The sequence below is a fragment of the Diorhabda sublineata genome, chromosome X (assembly GCF_026230105.1).
Source record: "Diorhabda sublineata isolate icDioSubl1.1 chromosome X, icDioSubl1.1, whole genome shotgun sequence".
Classification (NCBI taxonomy): domain Eukaryota; kingdom Metazoa; phylum Arthropoda; class Insecta; order Coleoptera; family Chrysomelidae; genus Diorhabda; species Diorhabda sublineata.
Window position 1 is genome coordinate 31,523,036 of NC_079485.1, and position 21,701 is coordinate 31,544,736.

The window sequence follows — 21,701 nt, forward strand, 5'->3', positions numbered from 1 at the left end:
TAAAGAACATACTTCTAATGTTTGGGAACTGATGTTTTGTAGTATATGACCAGGGATTAGTTTAAAACTTTCATGCTTTGAGATTTTCTCATCATTTTGAAAAAATATTTTTATCAAATATTAAACAAGCAATAAAAACTGTTCGCAACCTGTCGTAAACCCACGATTCTTTACCACGTAGTTGTTTTTTTTTCCTTTTTCAATATTTATAAATTGAGTTAAGAAAGTTCTGAGGTTTCAGGTAATATCAGAAACCGCAAAACAGAATTCTCTTTAAGCATTTGATATCCAAGAAAAAAGGCTTTGCTTTATATTCTAGTATTCCAGGATCTGAAGATACTTTAATACACTACCCTTTTCGAGAGAATTCTATCATTCCAATCCAATCCATAAGCGTAACTATGGTTATAACTAAAAAAGCGTATGTAACAAAAAAATGTAACACAATATTCCCGTATTCTCTTCGTATGTTTCTTTAACATATTTGTTAAACAATTCAAGGCATCAGATAACGTAGGAGACTCCTATTTGGTATTATAAAAATAAAAACTCAAAATTGAATTATTTTTTATGCTCAATTCGATTATGGATTTCTTTTGAAAAATCATCTCTTACAACAATAGACAAAAGCAGCTGAAATTAAACATTTTACTTGCAGATAAGCAGTCAACATTTAAAAAAAAAATTATTCCGATTCAGTCGCCAGCAAACAATAGGTAAAATTAAATACAGGGTGTTCTGGAATTTGATGCAAAAAATTCGGGAGTAATTCGATTACCTAAAAACATTGCTGTGACATGAAAAATTTCTCAAACGACAGGCCTTCAAAGTTTCGAAATCAGAACTTATATTTGAGTATATTTTTTAAATTATTCATTATGCATATTTAATGGATAATCACGTATGTCCATGTATTCTGTTTGACAGGGGTGGTTCATGCTCAGTGGTTAACAATCCGTAACTTTTACTGGGACCACCTGAATATTCTAAAGATAGCAAAAATGAATGAAGAAGTTTTATTAAAAATATATCGACTTATTCACTTGTATCTGAAATCTTTAATTGTGTACAATGTATTCTAATGAAGAAAGGAACCATAAAACGGAACACGATGAATTGACCAGATAAAGCAAATAAACTCCTTTGACTGGAAGGCGATAAGGATGAGACAAGAAGGAGAAGTTATGTGTTTTGAATATCTTTAGTAGGTGATAGCAAAAATTTCATAATAGATCAAATATTTAGCGCAAAGTTTATTATAAACTCAGCATTTTTGAGCCCAAAATAATTCTATAACAAGTAATGAGTGCAATGACGATATGCATTCAGTTCGATTATCGAATATCGCGTAGTTTTCCTAACTTCTCGTTAAAGATATATCAAAGGACTCAAATAAAAATATTCAAGCAAATTTTAACTCTAATTATGTAAAGTACAATTGATGACCGGATAGAGCGAGGCAAAACTTCCATCACTTGAAATGAACTGACTAATGAGGCATTTTAAACAAACTAAATGACAGATGACACTCAAACTCTGCGTGAGGTAGGCAGGTATACCAACTAAGCAACGAAATAATTTCAAGAGTTTTCTAAATAATCAGTTTCAGGGGATTAAGGCACAAAGGAATTAATGGAGGTGATTCCGAATTTTTTTCAGTTTTCAGAAAGTAATTAACTTGCTGATACTTCTGTTTTGAATTGACAGTTGCATTCATAATTTCATATCTCATATGAATTAGAATGAAATTTTTCTTGCGCGTCTTCGGTTCGAATTCCATTTATATTATACTTTTTGAAAATTTGGATCTCGTCAAATTTCACTCAATGCTTTTTTTAGAATACTGTATATAATTGATTAGCAAAAAAGGTACTTTGAAGAGAATGTTTAGTTTGACATTCATCTTTCTCTCAAGGAGAAAAAATAAATGCTCTGCTAAAAATTTGGTTCTGAGAATAATATAATAAAAAAATATAATTTGAAAAAATACCATCTTTGTTTATTGAATCCATATTCTTTTCATGAAGGATTGATGAAGATATCAACAAATTATTAATTCAATGTGGATAATAGCCATTGAAGTATTGTTTACAAAATAAAGAAAATAAAAGTAGAAATCTTTCAGTTTCTAAAACAGCAAACAAAAGTGTGGAAATTTATGATATTACTATATAAATTTTCGTATATATCAACTGCAAACCTAGATTTTCAATGAATTGTGAATAACTGTTTAGTTTTGTTACAAATATATGGGATGCAATTTAATTGAAACGTCGCAATTTTTTAAAAATCAGGAGGAATTTTCAGCAGTTTTTCACTGATACAAACTAAGTCATGGGACATCAAATTTAAGTTTTAGATTTCTTTTTGTTTTTGCACGAAATCACAAAAAAACAGTTGCATTTGAAGCAAACACTGAAAGAAAAAATATATTGAATAGGAATATATGTTTTTGTACAGTTATTAAATAATGGAATGCAAAATTTCATATTAATAGAATAAATACTAGTGATGGATTATTAAACATTTAATCCCAATACATTTATGCGAATATTAATTTCTATAAGTCGGAATTTGAGCATAAATAGCATATCTAATGTAGGACACTTAAATATAAATGGATTCCTCACTATTTCACAATCTTGAGTATCGCAAATAGGGATCATTTTTCCTTAAATACCTAATTTTAAAAATGAGGTAATAACCCTTCCAATCCTGAGGATCTGCTCAAATTTAGCAATTTAGTTCGGTGAAAGGATACACCCACAATGTAATAGTCTCGTCAGGTGGTTATCGAATAGGAAATTTGAACTAGTGATCGGTAATAGTGGAAATGTGTGAATGTGGGACACTAGAAAAAGGTTTTATGGGTATAAAACCATAAAAATTTCGAACAGCAATATTTGAAACCGAAATTATCTATAATTAATTCAAATAGATAAAATTAATTTGAATTTTTGAATTTTGAATTTTTTGAATTTTTAGTTATCGAAATGTGCTTAATACAATTAATAAATTTAGTGTGTTTAGTTTACATGAATTTTTCTATCAGGATTTTAATGATAAATAAACGTTTTTTGGATACAATTATGAGCGAACAATATTTCCGATTGGACTGTGTTAGTTTTTCTGCAATTCCTTTCCTGGAGAAATAACTCATATTTCATTTCAAATAAAGAACAAACTAGCATGCTTCAAAAGTAGAACTATAATATATCCGCAACGTGTCTCAAAATATTTCTCACGTTGCTGAATATTCCTCGCATTATATAGTTCATTCATTCTCGAAACTTAGTGATGGAAAAAGTTGAAATTCAAAATTTGCATGATCGCAATAAAAACTGAATAATTTGGAAACTTTTCACATGCGTGAAAGGGTTTCTATAATACAAATTCCAAGTTATCCCGAGAAACTGAATTTAGTACTCATATTGCTAAAAGCATTGTCTTTCCCGATGAAACAATGAATATTAGTATGTGTAAAAGGAGAGAAAGCTCAACAACACTTTTCTCTACTGATCAAAACTTCTAATTTCCATCGAAGCGCTTTGATTCCAACGGAAGTAGACATTTTGTAGATGTAGTGCAGCATTTTCAACAGGTGGATCCAGTTCCATTTGATTCTACGCTCGGTATCACTTTGAATTTACGAAAAACTGTGAGTCTCTGCAACACTAGCTATCGAGATTTGTCCTCAATAAGGAAGCAATTCTAGACGCGAAACAAGGAAGATAAATAAATGTGATAGTGAGCATTATTGTCACGTTGTGTGGAAACCGTCATCATAAAGAGAACAGACCAGGCTAGAAGGAAGAAAAAAAATCTGAAAACTAGGATGATGTAATCGATTTTAGACATTTGTGGTAATCATTCTTCAAACATTGAAACAGGAAATTCTTTTATCTCATGAAGACAATACTAAAGTAAAAATGTTTTTTCATGTTTCAAAAGTAGGTGAAAATCTTTTATTGGTGATTGAATATTGTGTTCATTCAAATTTCCTTATATTTGCTATTTTTCTGATTATTCAAGGTCCTTGTTAAATTTTGCGGAATACGCGAAATCATTTTTAACATATATCAAGAGATTTTAGTTTTTCTCAGTTTATGGGAAATATAGGTACTCTACATCTAATAATTTCGAAATATGAAAAGTTTCGTAAAAAACTTCATTCTTATTTTTTTGAGAGAAAATATTTGTATAACAAACATACCACCAAATTGAAACTAAGGATCAATCTATGCTTTTGAATACTATGTAAATATGTGCCACTATATTATAAAAATGAAATGGGAATGAATTTTCACTTCGAACGAAAATGAAATTATTCCAAATTCGCTTAAAGGATATCTTTATATAGTGAGTGATTTTTTTTTTCATGAGAATGATGTTGATTTAACTAAAAATAATCACCATTACTATTAGCGATCGAAGATTCGATATTTCTTTGTTATGGGGTGGTGCGGAATTAGCCACATGTTGAATATGTTGTCAGAAAGAGGGAGAGAGAGAAAGGGAAAGAGATGTGAGGCGACATACCTGCTTTATTGGTAGGAGCACTGTGATTGATGGTCAGCTTACCAGCGACCTCGAGCTTGCTAGGAACAGGCAAAAGACCCGGAGTAGACATAGGAGCAGCGGTCATCGCTGGGGCCGGCATCATCAAAGTTGACATAGTCAACATATTAATTATGTTTTTTAAACTTTTCGTTAAAAAACAACCAACGTCACATGAATATAAGCCCCAAGATGATGTGAAAAAGTTCGAAGAAAGTTTTTCCGCGCTGCCGCGTATTTGATAGATAATTAGAGGCGGCGGTGGAACACTACCCGCGTGGCCCGCAACTCGAAGACTGCAGAAAGCGCGTTTGTTTCATGCCGTCGTCGGTTGGGGGTGGCAGAGGTAAGGGGCGAAGGCGGAACGTTACAGTGGCCGATCGGCGGTAGACTCGAACTGCGGCAAAGGCTGGCTTCGGCGCTCTTCTACGCGCCACTTGTCTGCTCTAGCTTAATGGCGTGCGCGTCGTTATTGCATTAATTGCTTTGCGAAGGATAGAGGCAGCTACCTTTCTACCTACCTATCGTGTCATGGTACTGTGTACTACACCACTTCCTCATGATCCTAGACTGCCTCTATCGTTTACTAACAAACTAACCTATATTGAAAATAGGATATCATCCTGCGTTCTCATTCCTTTGTTCTCTGCATCAAACTTTCAAAACAATGCGTATACCCACTACACTGATAAAAATTCACCAACTATAAATTACTTCAAGCTATTTCCAAACTTTGTAAGAAATAGTATTCAATTTTTTCGCGATTTTTTCATTCCTTCAAAAAATTTAAAAATAATACAAGAATCTGTTAAAGGAACACAACATTTTCATATAATTTTCTTTTTCGATTTGGTCCGTTTCCTAAATTATTTAATATTAAACTTATTCATCACAATATTTTTAACGAATTTTCCACCATAATCTCTCGATGCTGGAAAATGCTAGTTCAACCTTTGGGGAAAAATAAGCTATATAAGGGGGTGGTAGAAAAATGGGTTTTTTTTGTTTCAAGTTTTCAACGAATCTGTCTCAAACCCTTAGGTATATTGTGTTAAAATTGGAACCGCGTAGAATAAACTTGATCTAAGTAGAATCAATTTAAAATAAATAGTGGACTAAATAATCTTCCGTTTCAAATTTATACAATACCAAAGGTACTATCTCTCTAATTTAACGATTATTATATAATTTTTTATATAATGTGTTAAAAATAGAAAAGTTACACTAAACGGTGAATTTGTTGATTACGAGAATATTTTCATAGTATTTTCATTTCATTTCGATTGAATATACGATTCTATACACAGAAACGTATTTCATCCGTCCACAGTAAACTTCCGTCATTTTATTGGCGTAATATTTATTAGACAAATTGATGGAATGTTCAGTTCATTATTATTATTGAATGCAAATTATATGAACGTTCCAACATACACATACATATTTATTATACAATGTGTCGTCGGAAAGGTGAAACGACTTTTTTGAGCCTAAGTCTTGTTTGACGAAAATAATAATGAAATACCTAAAAAAAAAACCATAATATCTAAAAACCATTTTCTTCACAGTGTGACCGATACTACAGAACGTTATTGAAATAATTTGTTTAAAATCATCATTTAGGTTCATATACCACGTGTCCAAATCAGTTGTTAACTCTAATTTTCAATTTTTATTATATTGGAAAATTTTATAAAAGTAATTGGAGTACTTCAAAATAAATGTAAGGCTTTCCCTAATCCTCCTTCTACAAATTTGAATCTTTCAATACACTTTCATTGGAATTTTTTCTTGATAAAGTGTTTTACCCACATAAAAAATTCATTAAAGTTTTTTCCAAATTCTGCCTTCTAGTTTTAAGTACGTAATGGAGATTGCCTCCTCTCCAATATCGACAGTTTTGGGAAGACAAATAACCTTTTGTAGAGAAAGAACTAGCTTCAGAAGAAATTATTAATTCAAACAGAGCTGCAATCGCATTGCTTCATGACCATTTGTGACACATTTTCACTTTATGCGGATAAATTCCCTGTTAATCTGTTTTATTATGTTTGTAACTTTGCTTTCGATTTCAAAGTCACATTTTGGTATCTGCAGCTTCAATTTAGAGCAACCGAAGTTCCTGCAACATTTTCATCATAAGCTTTTGTATCTTTATTTTTAATGCATGGTTGCTGTAGTAAGAAATCTCTTGATCCAATATCGAGTTGTACTATTTTCTATGCAGTATTTAAATACCTCCCAGTAAACAAAGCAATAACCATATTTTTTATGGATGATTCCATATTTCATAATTCAAAATACCATAAACTTTTTCCTCTAATGTTAACATTGTATTTAAAACAATTTGAGTTTAATAAAATGCTGTTCAATAGTTTTTCCATGACATTCTTTGTTACAAATATTGATTTTTGATTTGTGCACTGAACTTGAAATAAAGATAGTTGAAGAATGATTGCGAAATCTGGTATATTGATAAGTCTAAACAACTTGGCACATAAAAGACAATTTACTGTTGAGAAAAATATTTTTAAAGACTAAAATTCTATAATCATATTCTTAAATCAAGAAAGTGGACTCTGTTTTGAGATTATATTTATAACAAAATTAATGTTTTTGGATAAAATCGAACGTGGAGTCGACTTTGAACACGTAAATAGAAAGTAAACATTTTCTACTTTTGGCTATAGGTAGTTCAAAAAAGGGAGTGCTGGACTGTTCCGAAGAAATCTCGCAAGATCGAAATATCCATCCTCGTATTTGCGAGTCATCAAAAATGATGATTGGACATGAGGCTTGATCCGTTTCACGTTCTTCGAAGTAAATTTAATCCAATATTCTAGCATCTCATTGGAGAGTTTACTAACTAAATAGTAATATCTTCAATTCAGATTGATTACAGGCCCCGTCATGTTGCTAAGTAGGTCAACCGATGGATTTTCCGATTATGGAAAAAAATTCGATCGATGTCTCGTTCTTCGTAATGTACCGAACGATGTCAACTACAGTATATAAGATGCAACTGAACTCAAATTTGTTTTAACTTAATATTGGCGACAATAATAAATGATTATTATAAAATTCTAGAAATTTGTACATACATGTAATTGTACATAAGTGAATTAAATTGAAATTAGAGATACAGATCTTACTTCATCCTGTGTAGTATTTACGAGTATCCGATTCTCTATCATTTTCTCAGACGTTACATCGTTTGATGAAGACCCTAGCTTCCTCAGAATGTGACCTATTAATGCCCTTCTTTCTTGTATACTCTCTCACATTTTCTTTCCCTTAGCGGGTTCTTTTCAACAAATCGTCAGCATCCGTCAATAGTGACACAATACACACAATTTTCTTGTATTTAATAGAGATCTAACTCTATTTGCTTTATAAAAAACAATACTCAAATTCAATTAGTTATACAGAAATAGATTGAGAATATATTGAACGTGATTTGTTGAAAACTGTCTATTTCATTGATTTATTTACACGCTAAAAAAGTATATGAAAGAGATATTGATCAGTTCATCGATTATATTAATTGATTGAAAAAAAAAAGAAAAAATTATGAAAGTGATAATAATCGTTACAAAGAATATTTCCTATCAGCTCATACAGAGCTAATGAATAGTTATTTTCAGTCATATTCACTCATAAACAATTAAAAAAAAATCAAATCACTGCTTGCTAAGTGAGGCTACATATCTGTGAGATGAAATTTCAATTTTTTCAGCATATTGCACGAAGAATTTAAATACTCACAGAGCCCATATTTCATCATACCCAATGATTTGTAATGGAACAATTTTCCTCTTAAATTTTAAAAAAAGCAGAATAACAGTGATTTACAGAGGGGTTGACGAATGAGAAATACTATAGAAAACAAAAAATGATTACATTTTATCTAATTAAATTATTTAGAAGCATTTGTGTTCAAAAACAATTATCCTCATGAGAATATTACGAAAAATATCTCGTAGAAAGTTCTTTCATCTTTTAAAATCACAAATATTGTTAACACAACGAAATTCTCACATTTTGTACATTCACATCAGGATATGATTCTTTGCGTTAATGTCCTTCTTCGAAATAAAACAGTCTAAGAGTTTTTTTTTTCAAAATGCCAACGTTTAGATCCTTTATTTGATCTTTATCAAGGCTTCACCACATATATTTGAAAAACCCTAGTAAAGGTATCCTTCTTGGTGTTATTGTCCTTGTTAGTACGAAATTTTGAATTATGTTGTGGATTGAGGATTCGAAATAAAACTGTCAAGTTTTTTTTAAATTGCCAAAGCTTCGATGCTTTATTTGATTCGAAGATTTCATTCTTGGTGTTATTGTCCTTAGTACAAAATTACGAATGGTGTGGGTTGAGGCCTTAAAATAAAATTGTCAAGAGTCTTTTAAATTGTCAATGTTTCGATCCTTCATTTGACCATTACCAAGGCTTCAAAATGTAAAAAGCTCTTAGACACTTTCATTTCAGCCTACAATACAATTCGTAATCAGGATATAATTTTTTCGAAGCTCGCATGACGTAATTTGTTATTGTTAAGGGAGCAGATGCATAATGTTATGGTTAGTCATTATATTTGATAATTGGATAAGTTTTATCCCTAGGTATATGGCACTGGAACGAGCCAAAAAGCCAGACAAAATAAGTTGTATATACAGTGAGTACGATATATGTGAAATTTATTTCAAGTAAGATTCAGTTCAAGCGCTAATCTCAATTTCAAAGTATGCCTTTGTTTTGAATTAACTCATTTTCATCAATAGTTAATCCAAGTAATGATTAGCTTCAAATAGATCAAAAATTGATGCCTACGTGAAAACTTGATGATCAAATTATATCATGATATAATATAGTATTCTGAAGTGAGAGTGTACAAAGCTAGTATAAGAGACTAGTTTGTAAAATTGCCAGAAACGTGAAAACGTGCTTAATTACGAAAAGTGGCTTCTTCGAATACCACCTGTTACAGTTTCCTAATAATATTATCCCACACACTATAGTCAAATTTATCTTGAAAATAATAAAACAGAAATTTCAAACTCTAAGGAATATTAGTTCGAAAATTGAGAAAAAATACAAACAGGGGAAAATAAAAACAAAGTATGTCAACTCCAAAGTGAATTAATTCGTTTTTAAAGGCAGGGAGTTCAAGAATAAAGGAATTTTGTTCTTACAAAAATATATGAAAAAATCTTTGAAGAATATGTGGTTAATATTTTTGTGAAAGAATTCAAAGCAAAGATTATGGATTGACTAATGTATTTATTATTTATACAAAGCTGTAACAACAATAGAATCTAAATATTCGAGAGAACTGATACATAACGAAGGCAAAAAAATTGTAGTAGACAATCCAATAGCTGATTATAAATGTGATGATATCAAAAATTCCTCTATGATATAGTTCTTCCAATATCAATTGCAGATTATAAAAACCCTTGCCGACAATTTTCTTTGATCTACCATAGGCGTAAATACCTCATTTTATAAATGTAATATTATTATAAATCAAATATTGTTGAATAAGACAAATCTGGGTGTTGATTCTGGTATGTAGAAATCATGCTAATTTCGAATATGAAGAATAGTTATTTATGCAACAAGTGAGTAAAGTAATACTTTTTTTCACGACTAGGACGATTTGGAAGTTCCTACGAGTAAAACAAATCTACCTTACTCACGAGTTTTATACAAATTTTTTTCTGCATCTGTAAACTTGAAAAATTCGACAAAACTTTCAATTTTTATTTTGCAATAATAATATTAAAAGTACAACTGCGAGCATTATTAATTTGAAGTGAAAAACAAGTTACATTACTATTGGTACTTGTATTGGCAACACTTAACGAGTTAACATCGTCTGTAGTTGTATTAGTACTTTGATTGGAGTGTTGGTAGGATCGTGAACATTTACAATGTTGCTTCAAGTTGAATTATTTGTTAATATTTTCACTACGGGGAATCCATTTTCTTTTTTATTGAATCGTGTACGTAACCCTTCGCAACTGTTGGATTGGATTGGATAGGATTGCTTTTTGACTTGAATTATAACATCACCGGAATCCACTAATAGAGATGCCGAAAAGCGTCGAAATGTATGGCCAGTGCCCAGTTTTGTGGATTAGGTAAAATCAAATATGTTGCGACTAGCGAAGGAACTGTGATAATTAAAACATTTCCGGTATTATTGATATCGTTATACTTAATTTTATATAATTCCTCCCTTCGCAGAGCTCCTGCGATTCCTAATATCAAAGCAATCTGAAAGATGTTACAAATAATATCTAAGCTTACATTAAATTTTTATTCGTCATCGACATACCTTATGCATGAGATGATGATCGTCAGGAGCTTGCAGAAACAGAAACTTTCACATTTCGGATTTAGTTTCAAATTAAGCTCTTTCTGTGAAGCTGTCTTTTTTTAGTACGCCACTTTATATACCTTTAAATACTGTTCTCTGGATTTCTCAGGGAGAAGATTCATAGTCGCTGCAGTTGCCGATTCAATAACATCTTCTGGTGTGCAGTTTACACTTTCACTTCACTATTACTCTCCATCACTAATAATAATACGCAAAAGCGTAAAAAAAATGAGCCGCTACGGTACTTTTTCTCACGCTTTTTGGCCGATTCAGACATTTTTCTTTACATCGAATTAATAAAAATATGTCTCACAATCAGTAAATATATAAAGTGTAAACATTATACATATGTCGAGTTTATTTGGTTTCCCGTTAACCCATTTATATAATCTATTCGTTAAGATGCTGCACAGCTTCCAGCAGAAAAGTAAACAAACTTTGTTTCTATTTGGTTTTATCTGTATCACTGCGTGTTGTGAAAGTTCCATACATTTAAGAAACGGTCTCGGTTCTTTACATTATTCCAGATTGAAATTTTAAGTCTGCAAGTGTATGCGGTCGAATGTTCTTTTTTAAATAAAAAGAATTTGCCTTTGTTCGAAATGATTAACGGCACATTTTTAGTGTCTGCTCCGAATACAAAATGATACAAATATGGTTAAAAGGAACCTAGTGGGTCATACAACTAACAATGTTCAGTTTTATTTTATTTAATTTAAGTTTCGATTGAGAAATTATTGCACAATCTCACGATAGTTTTTAATAAAGATTATAAGTAAATATCATCATCAGTATTATTTATAATGATTTATTTATATTTTGGGAATGCTTCTATTCATTGTTTTTGCTACTTTTCTTTTTCTATTGAAGAAAGTGTCATTTTTGTATATTGTATTTTGTATCCAGCTCGTTCGGTATTTTATTTGAATAAAAAACTGAGTAAAGCTCATAAATATATGAGAATCCTACCCAAGGTGATAAAACTGATACAAATTTAATGGAAAACTGAAGCGAGGTGGCACAGAAAAATATAATTGAAGGGTTGCAATATCATCAACATTATTTATCTTAGTTTACGATTATGTAACAAGGAATATCAATGAATGAAAACAAAAAAAGAAAAAGAAGGACAAGTTATAACATGCGCGGATGATATAGCTTTAGTAGCACAAAATAAAGCTGAAAGAATTGATGAAGCAAGGCGAAAAAAGAGCAGAGAAGAAAGAAGAAACACAACAAAATTGAAGTGAAGAAGATATTCAACTGCTTAAGTGTAATAACAATGAACGAAGGAGATAGAACAGACGATAAAAGCAGTGAAACATTTGGTGTAGTTAGATAAATATTGAAGCCAGGAAAAGGGAAAAGAAAACTTCAAATATATCAAATAATTAGAAGACACATAATTAATTGAGTTGGAAAGACAGAGAGTATATTAGGTAGAGCGACAAAAATGGAAAAAAATTATGGGACAGAAAAAAAGATGAAGAAATAGCAGAAGTGCTCGAAGAAGAGAATGTAGTGAAGATGACTGGGGAGCTGGAGTGGAAGCAGGAATAAGATTGTTACCAAGGTGGAAGACGAAAAGATCGAAATGGATTTAAAAACTGATAGGGCTGGCAAATGAGCTGAACGTATGAGAATATGGAAACTATAAAGCTCGACAGAATAGTTAAATTCTAAATAAAAGACGTCGTATCATTATATATAATAGAAAAGCATTTGCTTCAAATTGATCATTTTTTATATTTTGTTTGGTACAATAAGCTTATTACAGCGCATCTAAATATGTTTAAGATCGAGAGCTAAGTAACAATAATCAAATTACAAGAAGCGTAGATTATAGAATATTCTTCTCCCTTTCTCCAACATGGATGGTCATATTAGTAAGTTACTGCCTGTTCAATGCCAGCAAGTCTGGCATGTCCCATATTCCACTTTGCAGTTCAATATGTTAATTCCGTATTTCATTGTGTAGTGTTTTGCTTTGTATACTTATTAATATTCTCATTTCGACTGTTCTCATCGTCTGTATGTCCTTCTCGTATCTGGTCCTGGTTCTGCTGCGTAGGTACATCGCAAATTAACTGAAAATTTGGACAAGCTATGCGCAAGATAGGTGTCGCGTTTGCTCATAGAAATAAGGCCGAATTTTTGCACCGTTTCATAACCATGGATGAAACGTGGGTCTATCACTTCACACTCAAAACAAAACAATGAACTGAAAAGGGAGAACGGGCTCCAAATAAGGCATAGACCGTTCCATCTGCAGACAAGGTCATGGCATCGGTTTTTTGGGATGCGCATGGGATAATTTTTATTGACTTATCAACGGCGAGTATTATGCGAAGTTATTGCGACTTTTGTGCGAATAAATCAAGCAAAAGAGGCCACATTTGGCTAAGAAGAAAGTATTGTTTTAAATTAAAGAATTAAAGTGTGAATTGCTGTCCCATGCTCCCTATTCGTCAGATTTAGCCTCTTCGGATTATTTTCTGTTTCCACACCTCAAAAAATGACTAGGTGGTCAAATATTTTCCAGCAACGAAGAGCTGATGTCAACAGTTATTGGCTATTCTGAGGACTTCGACGATTCTAATTATAAAAAGGATATCGAACTTATTGAACATCGCTCAAGAAATTTACTTCTGGGACCCTCCTCGTAGATTGTTTTTTTTAGTTGTACCTCACCTATAAAATAAATATATAAAATTTTTAATAAGGGATGTGCGCTGACAAATATTTTTTTTGTTGAACAAGACTCGGTGAAATAAATTCATTAAAACAAACAGAAAACAAATCTTCGTTACAATTTAAAGACTAGAAGACAGGTACATATTTCTTGGTTCATAAAGGGGACGAAGTAACGGGCAATGCGGAAAGTAATAAAAGTTGGAAGCGGTTGCATTCAGGAGTCACGAACATAGTGCGGACGCAGACGATCGCCTTTTTTCACATCAACGCATAAATAATTCTTTCTTAACACTTTCCTGCCACATTAACTACTGCCTGTCGTTACCCTAAACTCTTTTACACTTCATTCGCAACCAGGACCGTTTTTAAACTAATCCATCCAAACAAGAAGAAAAGTTTGGATTCGTGGTACTGTTTAATACCCATCCAGTTATTTCAGATGAAATTGATTATTATTTATTGAATACGAGGTTACTACTTTAATTTTGAAATAGACAAATAGAAGCAGGTATTTATAATTTGATATGACTTTGTTGTTTTTCAAAATATCCCCCATTGAGATCAATACATTTTTACATACTTTTAAACCATTCTATTTTCCATTCAAAATATGTGATTTGCACGCATCAACCGCTCCTTCAGGTGTAGAAAAACGTTGACCCACCAATTCGATGTTTTGACTGTTCAAAACGTTTTCTTTTGAACTAATGTGTGAAAGCTCGCATTGTCGAGGTGTAGAATGATTCGTTTTCCCTGATTTTTTCGAACATTTGCTCAGTTGCGATCGAGTTTTTTTTGTACCAATCGAAACAAGTTTTTTCTTGAGCGATTGTTAAATTGTTATGGTATGACGATGTTTTCTGGTACAACTGCCGGTTTTGGACGACACTCACAAAATTCATCCTGTAATGAAATGCGACTACGTTGGAAATCGAAAAACCAGTCAAACACGGTATTTCATCACAAAAAATCGAGTATCATTCTACCTATCTCCGTCTCAAGCTCTATAATTATTATATCCTTTCTCAAAAATATAAATATTAGCTAATACAACTAGCACTAATCCTTATTTCCTAAGTCCGTCGAGACCTTATCTTATTCTTATAGGAACAATTTTCAGGTGAATAATAAAAAACTTACCTTGGAAAAATATAAAAAACCTAGATGAAAGATATAATTATCTCAAAGAGATGAGATGTTGGTAATAAACTTGGATGCCGTAGTTATGATCTAGCTTATAATAAAAAGTAGAAACTGAGTTTGAGGAGTATATTAGAAAGTTTTCTTGAAACGTATCTGTTCACGAAATTTCGCCACCAAAAAATTGCAAAATAAAATAGAGGAAGCTTTACGACCACTTTAAAATGATATATAAATAAGGTATACTTTGAATACGAAGGAGATACTCTACTAACGACTCCACACGGCTCTATTTTGGGTATAAAATCCAACTGAACGTTTCAAAATGGCAAAGTGAACTAAATTATATTCGTTGTCGTTGATTTAAATAGCAGACATTGAAGGTGACGGAGAGAATAAAAGAACAGATACAAAACAAGGAAACACAAATATATGGAAATGAACCAAAGTGATAAATAGATTAATAATAATTATACTTTAAGTCATTTCAAATTCAACTACGATTAATAGTTCACAAAAAGGGAGTTTGATATAAAGCAAATAGAAAAACTAGTAATAAGTTTTACGTGACGTTGATTTTGGAAATAGAAAAGGAAAAGGCAACCTAATATAGCCTAATCTAATCTAACATAATCTAATTTCTTATTTCTTACACTTTTTTAGTCCAGGAGCCATGTACTTTTGCCTGAACAAAATTAGAAAGTTGATGAAATTTTGGGGGATTGTTGGGAATTTTTTCCAAAAATTTGAAAATTTATGTTTTGGCCGTCTTTTTCACGAAATATTGGCTAAACTATTAATCCCACGAGGAAGTCATGACAAATGAAGTTGTAGAACAGTTATTTAGCTTCAAATTAAGCACAACCGCAACGCTGTAAAACGAACAATTTGCAAGTTATAAGGAAAAATCGAAACATTAATAAAATCCGATTTCTCAAGAAATGGAGCTCCCAACAGTATAGCCAGTTATCCTGTACAAAATTGCGAAGTTATTGATTAGAAACGTTATTCTATTTTTCGATATTTTTCGAAGATGCCAAGGGAAGCTTAGTCCGAGTTTCTTTGACAAAAATCCTGTGCTCGATCGGGGTGGCCAAAATACCTGACGTCTTTCGGTTTTTTGCCTATATCTCAAAAACTATGCGTCGTAAAGTTTTTTTTAATCCATTTTCGGAATGGGTATTAAATTCCCTCCACAATTTAATAGTCACATTTTAATAGTCACATTTCAAAATACGTCAAATTTCTCAAAATGAAGAAATGTTTTGAAAAATACGTGTTTTTGGATCGTAACGTACACTTCTATAGTAACGGACATACTTCGACTGGTATATAAATACAATATATGTCTGTAAAAACTATATTCATGGAACAAAATACAAAACTATACTAGATAAATAAGACTTTCAGGAAACTATTATCAGGTTAACCCGATCATGATCGAAATGTTCAGAAATTAACTCGGGTCGTAGTCATGTGTAACCTGATAGACCGGTGGGTAAATACGATCAGCTAAGGGATAATGTTACATTTATCTATGTTTTCTTGAGCTTTGAAAGTTATTTGTTCCCCTTAAATGGCAGTCTACTTTTAATTCAAAAGGGTAGCGTCTTTGATAGGTTACTGAGCTTTGCGGATTTTATATTTTTGGTATTAAACTTTAATTCAAAATCAGTATAAGAGGGGTAAGTCGTTAAAAACTGCTCAACAACAATCATCAAACATCTAAAATCTATTATAGATTATCAAAAAATCAACTCACTAAAAATTAATAAGAATGAAAAGTTTTCATAGATCGTGTTATAAATTTGAAATTTCCAACGAAAATTGAATGCGACGTCCTGGGTTAAGATTCGCAATCAACGGGTAGACGATCTTCCTGAAGCCAGGTTATAGTTTCCGAAAATCTCTCATATAAGGTGACCAAATGGGATTTGATAAGTTATGTAGATCAGAAATATGCAGATTAGTAAAGACATTTCAGATGGCAGAATATATTCCAAATTACTTTCTTCTTTTACAGACATTGCTACAGCATTCATTATTGGTAGGTATAGGTATAAATATAACGAACATATAATTAAAACATATCGTGTTAAAGGTATAAAAACTAGTCATGTTGAAAGTCAGTTAATAATTCCATGTAAACTTTGAACAACAGCCGTATTAAAAAACAAATCCCAAAGAAGGGATAACGTATTGTTCAAAAGTGTAACAGCAGATAATGTAGGTGGTCCGCTTTGCTTATTATTTATTGAAAGTATGGCAATCAACAGGTATAGTTGCATGTTACTGTGAACTAATCAATATAACTTAAGGAGTAAAGCGATATAAACCAATGAAAAGAGATATTCAACAGATTATTGACCAGCATGTCGATAACTGATAATTATAATATATTGGTTAATCATTTTAGGAAAAAATAGATTATATCGTACGAAGTAAAGCTACAATTTTTTACTTCAATTGCTAGAGAGAGTAAATTACGAGGTCTGGCTATTAAATAACGAGACTGGTTACGAAAAAGGGTTTTATTATCAAAATTATTCTACATTCGAATGCTCCCCTTCAATATACTCCCCTACCCATGCCACACACCTTTCCAATCCTTTTTTTCTATTGATAGAAGCAGTGCTGGAAGTCTTCTTTGGTGAGCGCCTTCAGGAGCTCTGCTTTACCGCTTTCATCGACTCAAATTAGGACCTTTTCAAAACAGATCTCTTTCTGGCATTTCACGGAAATCTGAACACACCCATTGACGGAAGAGCTGTTGGTCAGGAGTCAGTTTACAGCCTCGGCAATCATCTGGATGCTCATTCGACGATCTGCACACACAATTTGGTTGATTTTGGTCACTGTTTCCGGAGTTAAAACAGTCATATTGCGACTTAGGCGTAGGTCATTTTCAGTGCTCTCTCGACACTCACTAAAACGCTTAGACCACTCAAAAACAAGCGCACGAGAGAGAATTGTCCCCATAGGCCTCTTGCAACAATTTATAGCACACAGTCGGAGTTTTTTTAAATTTAACGAAAAATTTGAGATTGATACGTTTTCTGCACGAGAAAAAAACACATTAGTTTCAAACCTCTACACAATAAAAAGCAACAATACAACATTTTTCATAGCAACCAAAAAGTATTTCACAGGAAACTTTGAGCTACGTCTGATGATAACAACAACCAACTTAAGCCATCGAAACAGATGCTATAGTCGACCCTCAAAAACTATAAGAGTAACAGCGACTGGATAGCAGCCGAAGAACTGCTGATGTACTGTGTTCCGATGAATTCTGATGTATTCAAAAATACCAAGAACTGGAAAGCGCGGGCAGTTCATAATATTCGAAACTACTGGTATAAGAAATCACAAAGAGTTCACAAGGAGTTAGCGAAACAATTTACCAACCCCCTATACAACTCTGAGACAACAATCAAATCAAAGCTACCGAAAACACCAGCTGGACCATCTTCTCTACTAAAATACTAATAGTGACGGAAACGTGTTTTGGGACAATAGGACGTGCATAGACAAGATATAGATACCTCACCCGTCTAGGGTGCCCTCTAGGCGCGCAGTCTCGTTATTCAATAGCCAGACCTCGTATATTACAAATGTACCCAAGTAATATCTGGTTCCTTGTGCATTATCTCATTGCTATTTCGAACCTAATGGATGTTTTTTGGTAACATATCACACAAATTAATGAATGGCTTTGCCAAGAGACTGTAGACGGTTTTGAGAAAATTTTCCATTCCAAACTTATTTTGGAGAGCATCAGATATCAATAAGTGATCGCTTAAACAAAAGAGAATAAAAAAGAAAGACCCCAATTTTGAGACCACTCAGAAGTAATACGTCATCTTGCAAAACTAATTCATGATTTTGTAATAGACAACACAAGCGTTCGAGTCTGTGGAATGAGTCCATACATACCTGCATATCAAATTTTACATTTTTAATGAAATTTATGACTAGATCAAAAGTTTTAGAGTTATCTGTGCTTGAAAAGTGAAGTTTGAAAATGACGGGTAATCATCTTCAGTGACTGTTGTGAACTGTTTGTTTTTTGTGAACGCTATAGATGAATCCGAATAAAATGTGATTAAGATCAGCAGCAGATGATGATTGTATGATATCCAGCTTGACAAAACTATATATCTTCCATGATTAGATTGGTCCATTACAATTAGGAGAAATATAAATACGAAGGTGGGTCAAATATAAATCGGCCAAAAAAACCGAGAAGCAAACTTGCCGGCACCTCAGAATAAATGTTACCGATGATAAAGTCAGTGATTTAGAAAAACTCATTATGGAAGTCCGACGCAGTACTGTATGCGATATGGCTGAAGAATTGGGTATAAGCGTAGGTAGTATTTAGCAAAGAATTCATGAACGGCTCGATTATCGCAAAGATTTCTGAGCAGAACTTTGCATGCGTCTCCTGCAGCGGTATGAAGAGGAAAGAGGAAATTTATTGCACCCAATATTCGCCACAGACAAAACTTGGGTAGACCACTATATTTTGGAGAGGAAACGCGCGTCCATGGAGTGGAGGAAGAAACGATGAATCCTCGCCAGTTAAAGCAAACACTGTTAGCGAAGAATATGTTGTTTGCAAAACAACTTGCAAAACTTGCAAAAACTAAAAAACAAACATAAAAATAACTAAATAAATATACAAATGAAATAAAATTTCAAAATACAAGAAAACCAAAATGAGTAACAAAATTATAGGTAATACTAATAGGTAATAAGTCGTATATAAATCAGTATGCAGCATACCCGGAATAAAATATTATTATTAGAAGTAGTTTACAGAGTAGAAGGCACTTTCCAGTAAATATGCTCTCAAATTATTGCTAAAAGGGGTGAAAGATTATATCGATTTGATTTCAATAGGCAAGTGATTGTGCATTTTTTTGCATTGTAAAATATTGAGCCTTCAACTAATTCTGAACGAGGAGTAGGTAGGTAGGTAAAGCTCTTTTAAACAAGTGCCTGTAGTGAATCCTTCTATTTAGTCCGAGTAAATATCTAGCAGCTCTCTTTTGTAGTTTGAAGATTTGTTTTTAGAAACATTGAGACAGAGAAAATTAGAATCGCACCATGATTTAATGGTGATCAGGTCACTAGATATGGTCCTATGAAGTGCTGTGAGATCAGGGTTGCTCCAAGAGAAAGTAGTATCGTCTGCAAATAGACATATTTCACTGATGTTTAGATAGGCGATGACGTTTTACGTAAATTTCAAAAATGTATTAATATACAGTGTGTTCTATTTAAAATAACAAAGTTGTAGTCTGGTAGAACCAGAAGTCGGCCATATTTGAAAATATTTTATTGAAAAATATCGTATCCGTATCATGATTTTACTATTTTGCCATATACAAATAGTTTTAACTCGTCGTGGGACAGACACCGTGTATACAGCTACCTTATTTAATGCATAATTTTCAATGATTCATTTGTAATTATACAGAAATGTAATTGCATTTTATTCAAATATTATCACGATAAAACTTATTTCACACTTGTATAAATCACGAAATAATACCGAAACATAAAAAATACATAACCAGCTTAATGCCAATGTATTTATGTATGACACATTGATATCGAATGTAGAACGACCAACGAGCGGAATTGAGAGCCAAGAGTTTTGAAAATGTTCACACTGAATACAAAATGAGCCGATCCGCTTGGTGTAGCAATGTCAATTTTAAAGTTCTACATATACTCTAGCAGGTATTGGTTTCGTGCATACATGATGACTGCTTAGAATATCTGAGCCAAAAACATACCACGGTATTCATTTCGTCTGACTGACAAGACAAGGAATTGGGTAGAATACGAAACACTTTCGTTGTAACAATTTAGGCAAGTGGCCAAGTGGATTCAACAAGTAGCTTCTCTTTCAATTTATTCATAAATATTTCTGCTATCTTGCATTTCACATATTGTAAAGTTTCATATGTATGTAAGATGTAAAAATATTTTTACTACTTACTATTCACAATTGTGGCTGTCGTTATATTCAAAATTACTTTCCGCTCAACTATCACTAACTATAACTAACGTAAACTGTCTGCAACAACAAAGATTTTTATCAGAATATTCTTCCAGGAGTTATACAGTGTGTTCATAAGGTAATGTATCTTGGTAATAATACGTTTTCACAAAAGTTGAATAAAAATAATTCAGACCATCTGCATGAGTCGATGATATTTTAAGGTCTAGATCTACCTTTTGCATTATGTTGTCACAAAATTTCTTTCCGCGGTGATCAACAAATAATAAATTAAACTTAAGCAGAACTACATTCTTCAAAAACTCCCACAATCCTCCTAGCTACAGTTTTTGTAGTTTTATTGTGATTCGACACAAATCATTAAATAAATGAACTATGGAACTAATATACGAGGATGGTCCCAAAAGTATCATAGCAGTTGGTCTACACCGAAGTTTTTATAATAAGAATCGTCAAGCTCCTCAAACTAGCCATTAACTGCGACATCACATATTCATTGTTGAAAATTGTTTAACCACAGAGCAATTTTTTTAAGTCTGGGAACACAAAACAATCCGAGGGGGCTAAATCTGGCTAATAGAGTGCATAAGGTAGCAATTCATACTCTAGTTGATGAATTTTGGCCATTGCAATAACGGATGTGTGAGCTGGTGCATAGTCTTCATGAAACAACATTTCTTCTTAGCTAAATGCGGCCGGTTTTTGTTGATTTCTTCGTTCAAACGTCGCCTTAAGCTCGCATAATACTGGACGCTGATAGCTTCTCTTTTTTCGAGATAGACCATAAAAATTATCCAACGCGAATCCCAAAAAACTGACGCCATGACCTTGCTTGCAAATGGAACGATATTTGCCTTCTTTGGAGCCGGTTCTACCTTTTCAGTCCATTT

General features: G+C 32.5%; 1 protein-coding gene across 1 annotated transcript in view; it reads right to left on the reverse strand.

Moving 5' to 3' along the window:
• LOC130451698 (cytotoxic granule associated RNA binding protein TIA1-like) overlaps nt 1-4,849 on the reverse strand; it is a 168,262-nt gene extending 163,413 nt beyond the window's left edge. Inside the window, exon 1 of the mRNA XM_056790885.1 lies at nt 4,540-4,849. Coding sequence (XP_056646863.1) covers nt 4,540-4,684 — 145 coding nt within the window. The 5' untranslated portion in view covers nt 4,685-4,849. The remainder of the gene's footprint in view (nt 1-4,539) is intronic.
• Between the last annotated feature and the right edge of the window lie 16,852 nt (nt 4,850-21,701).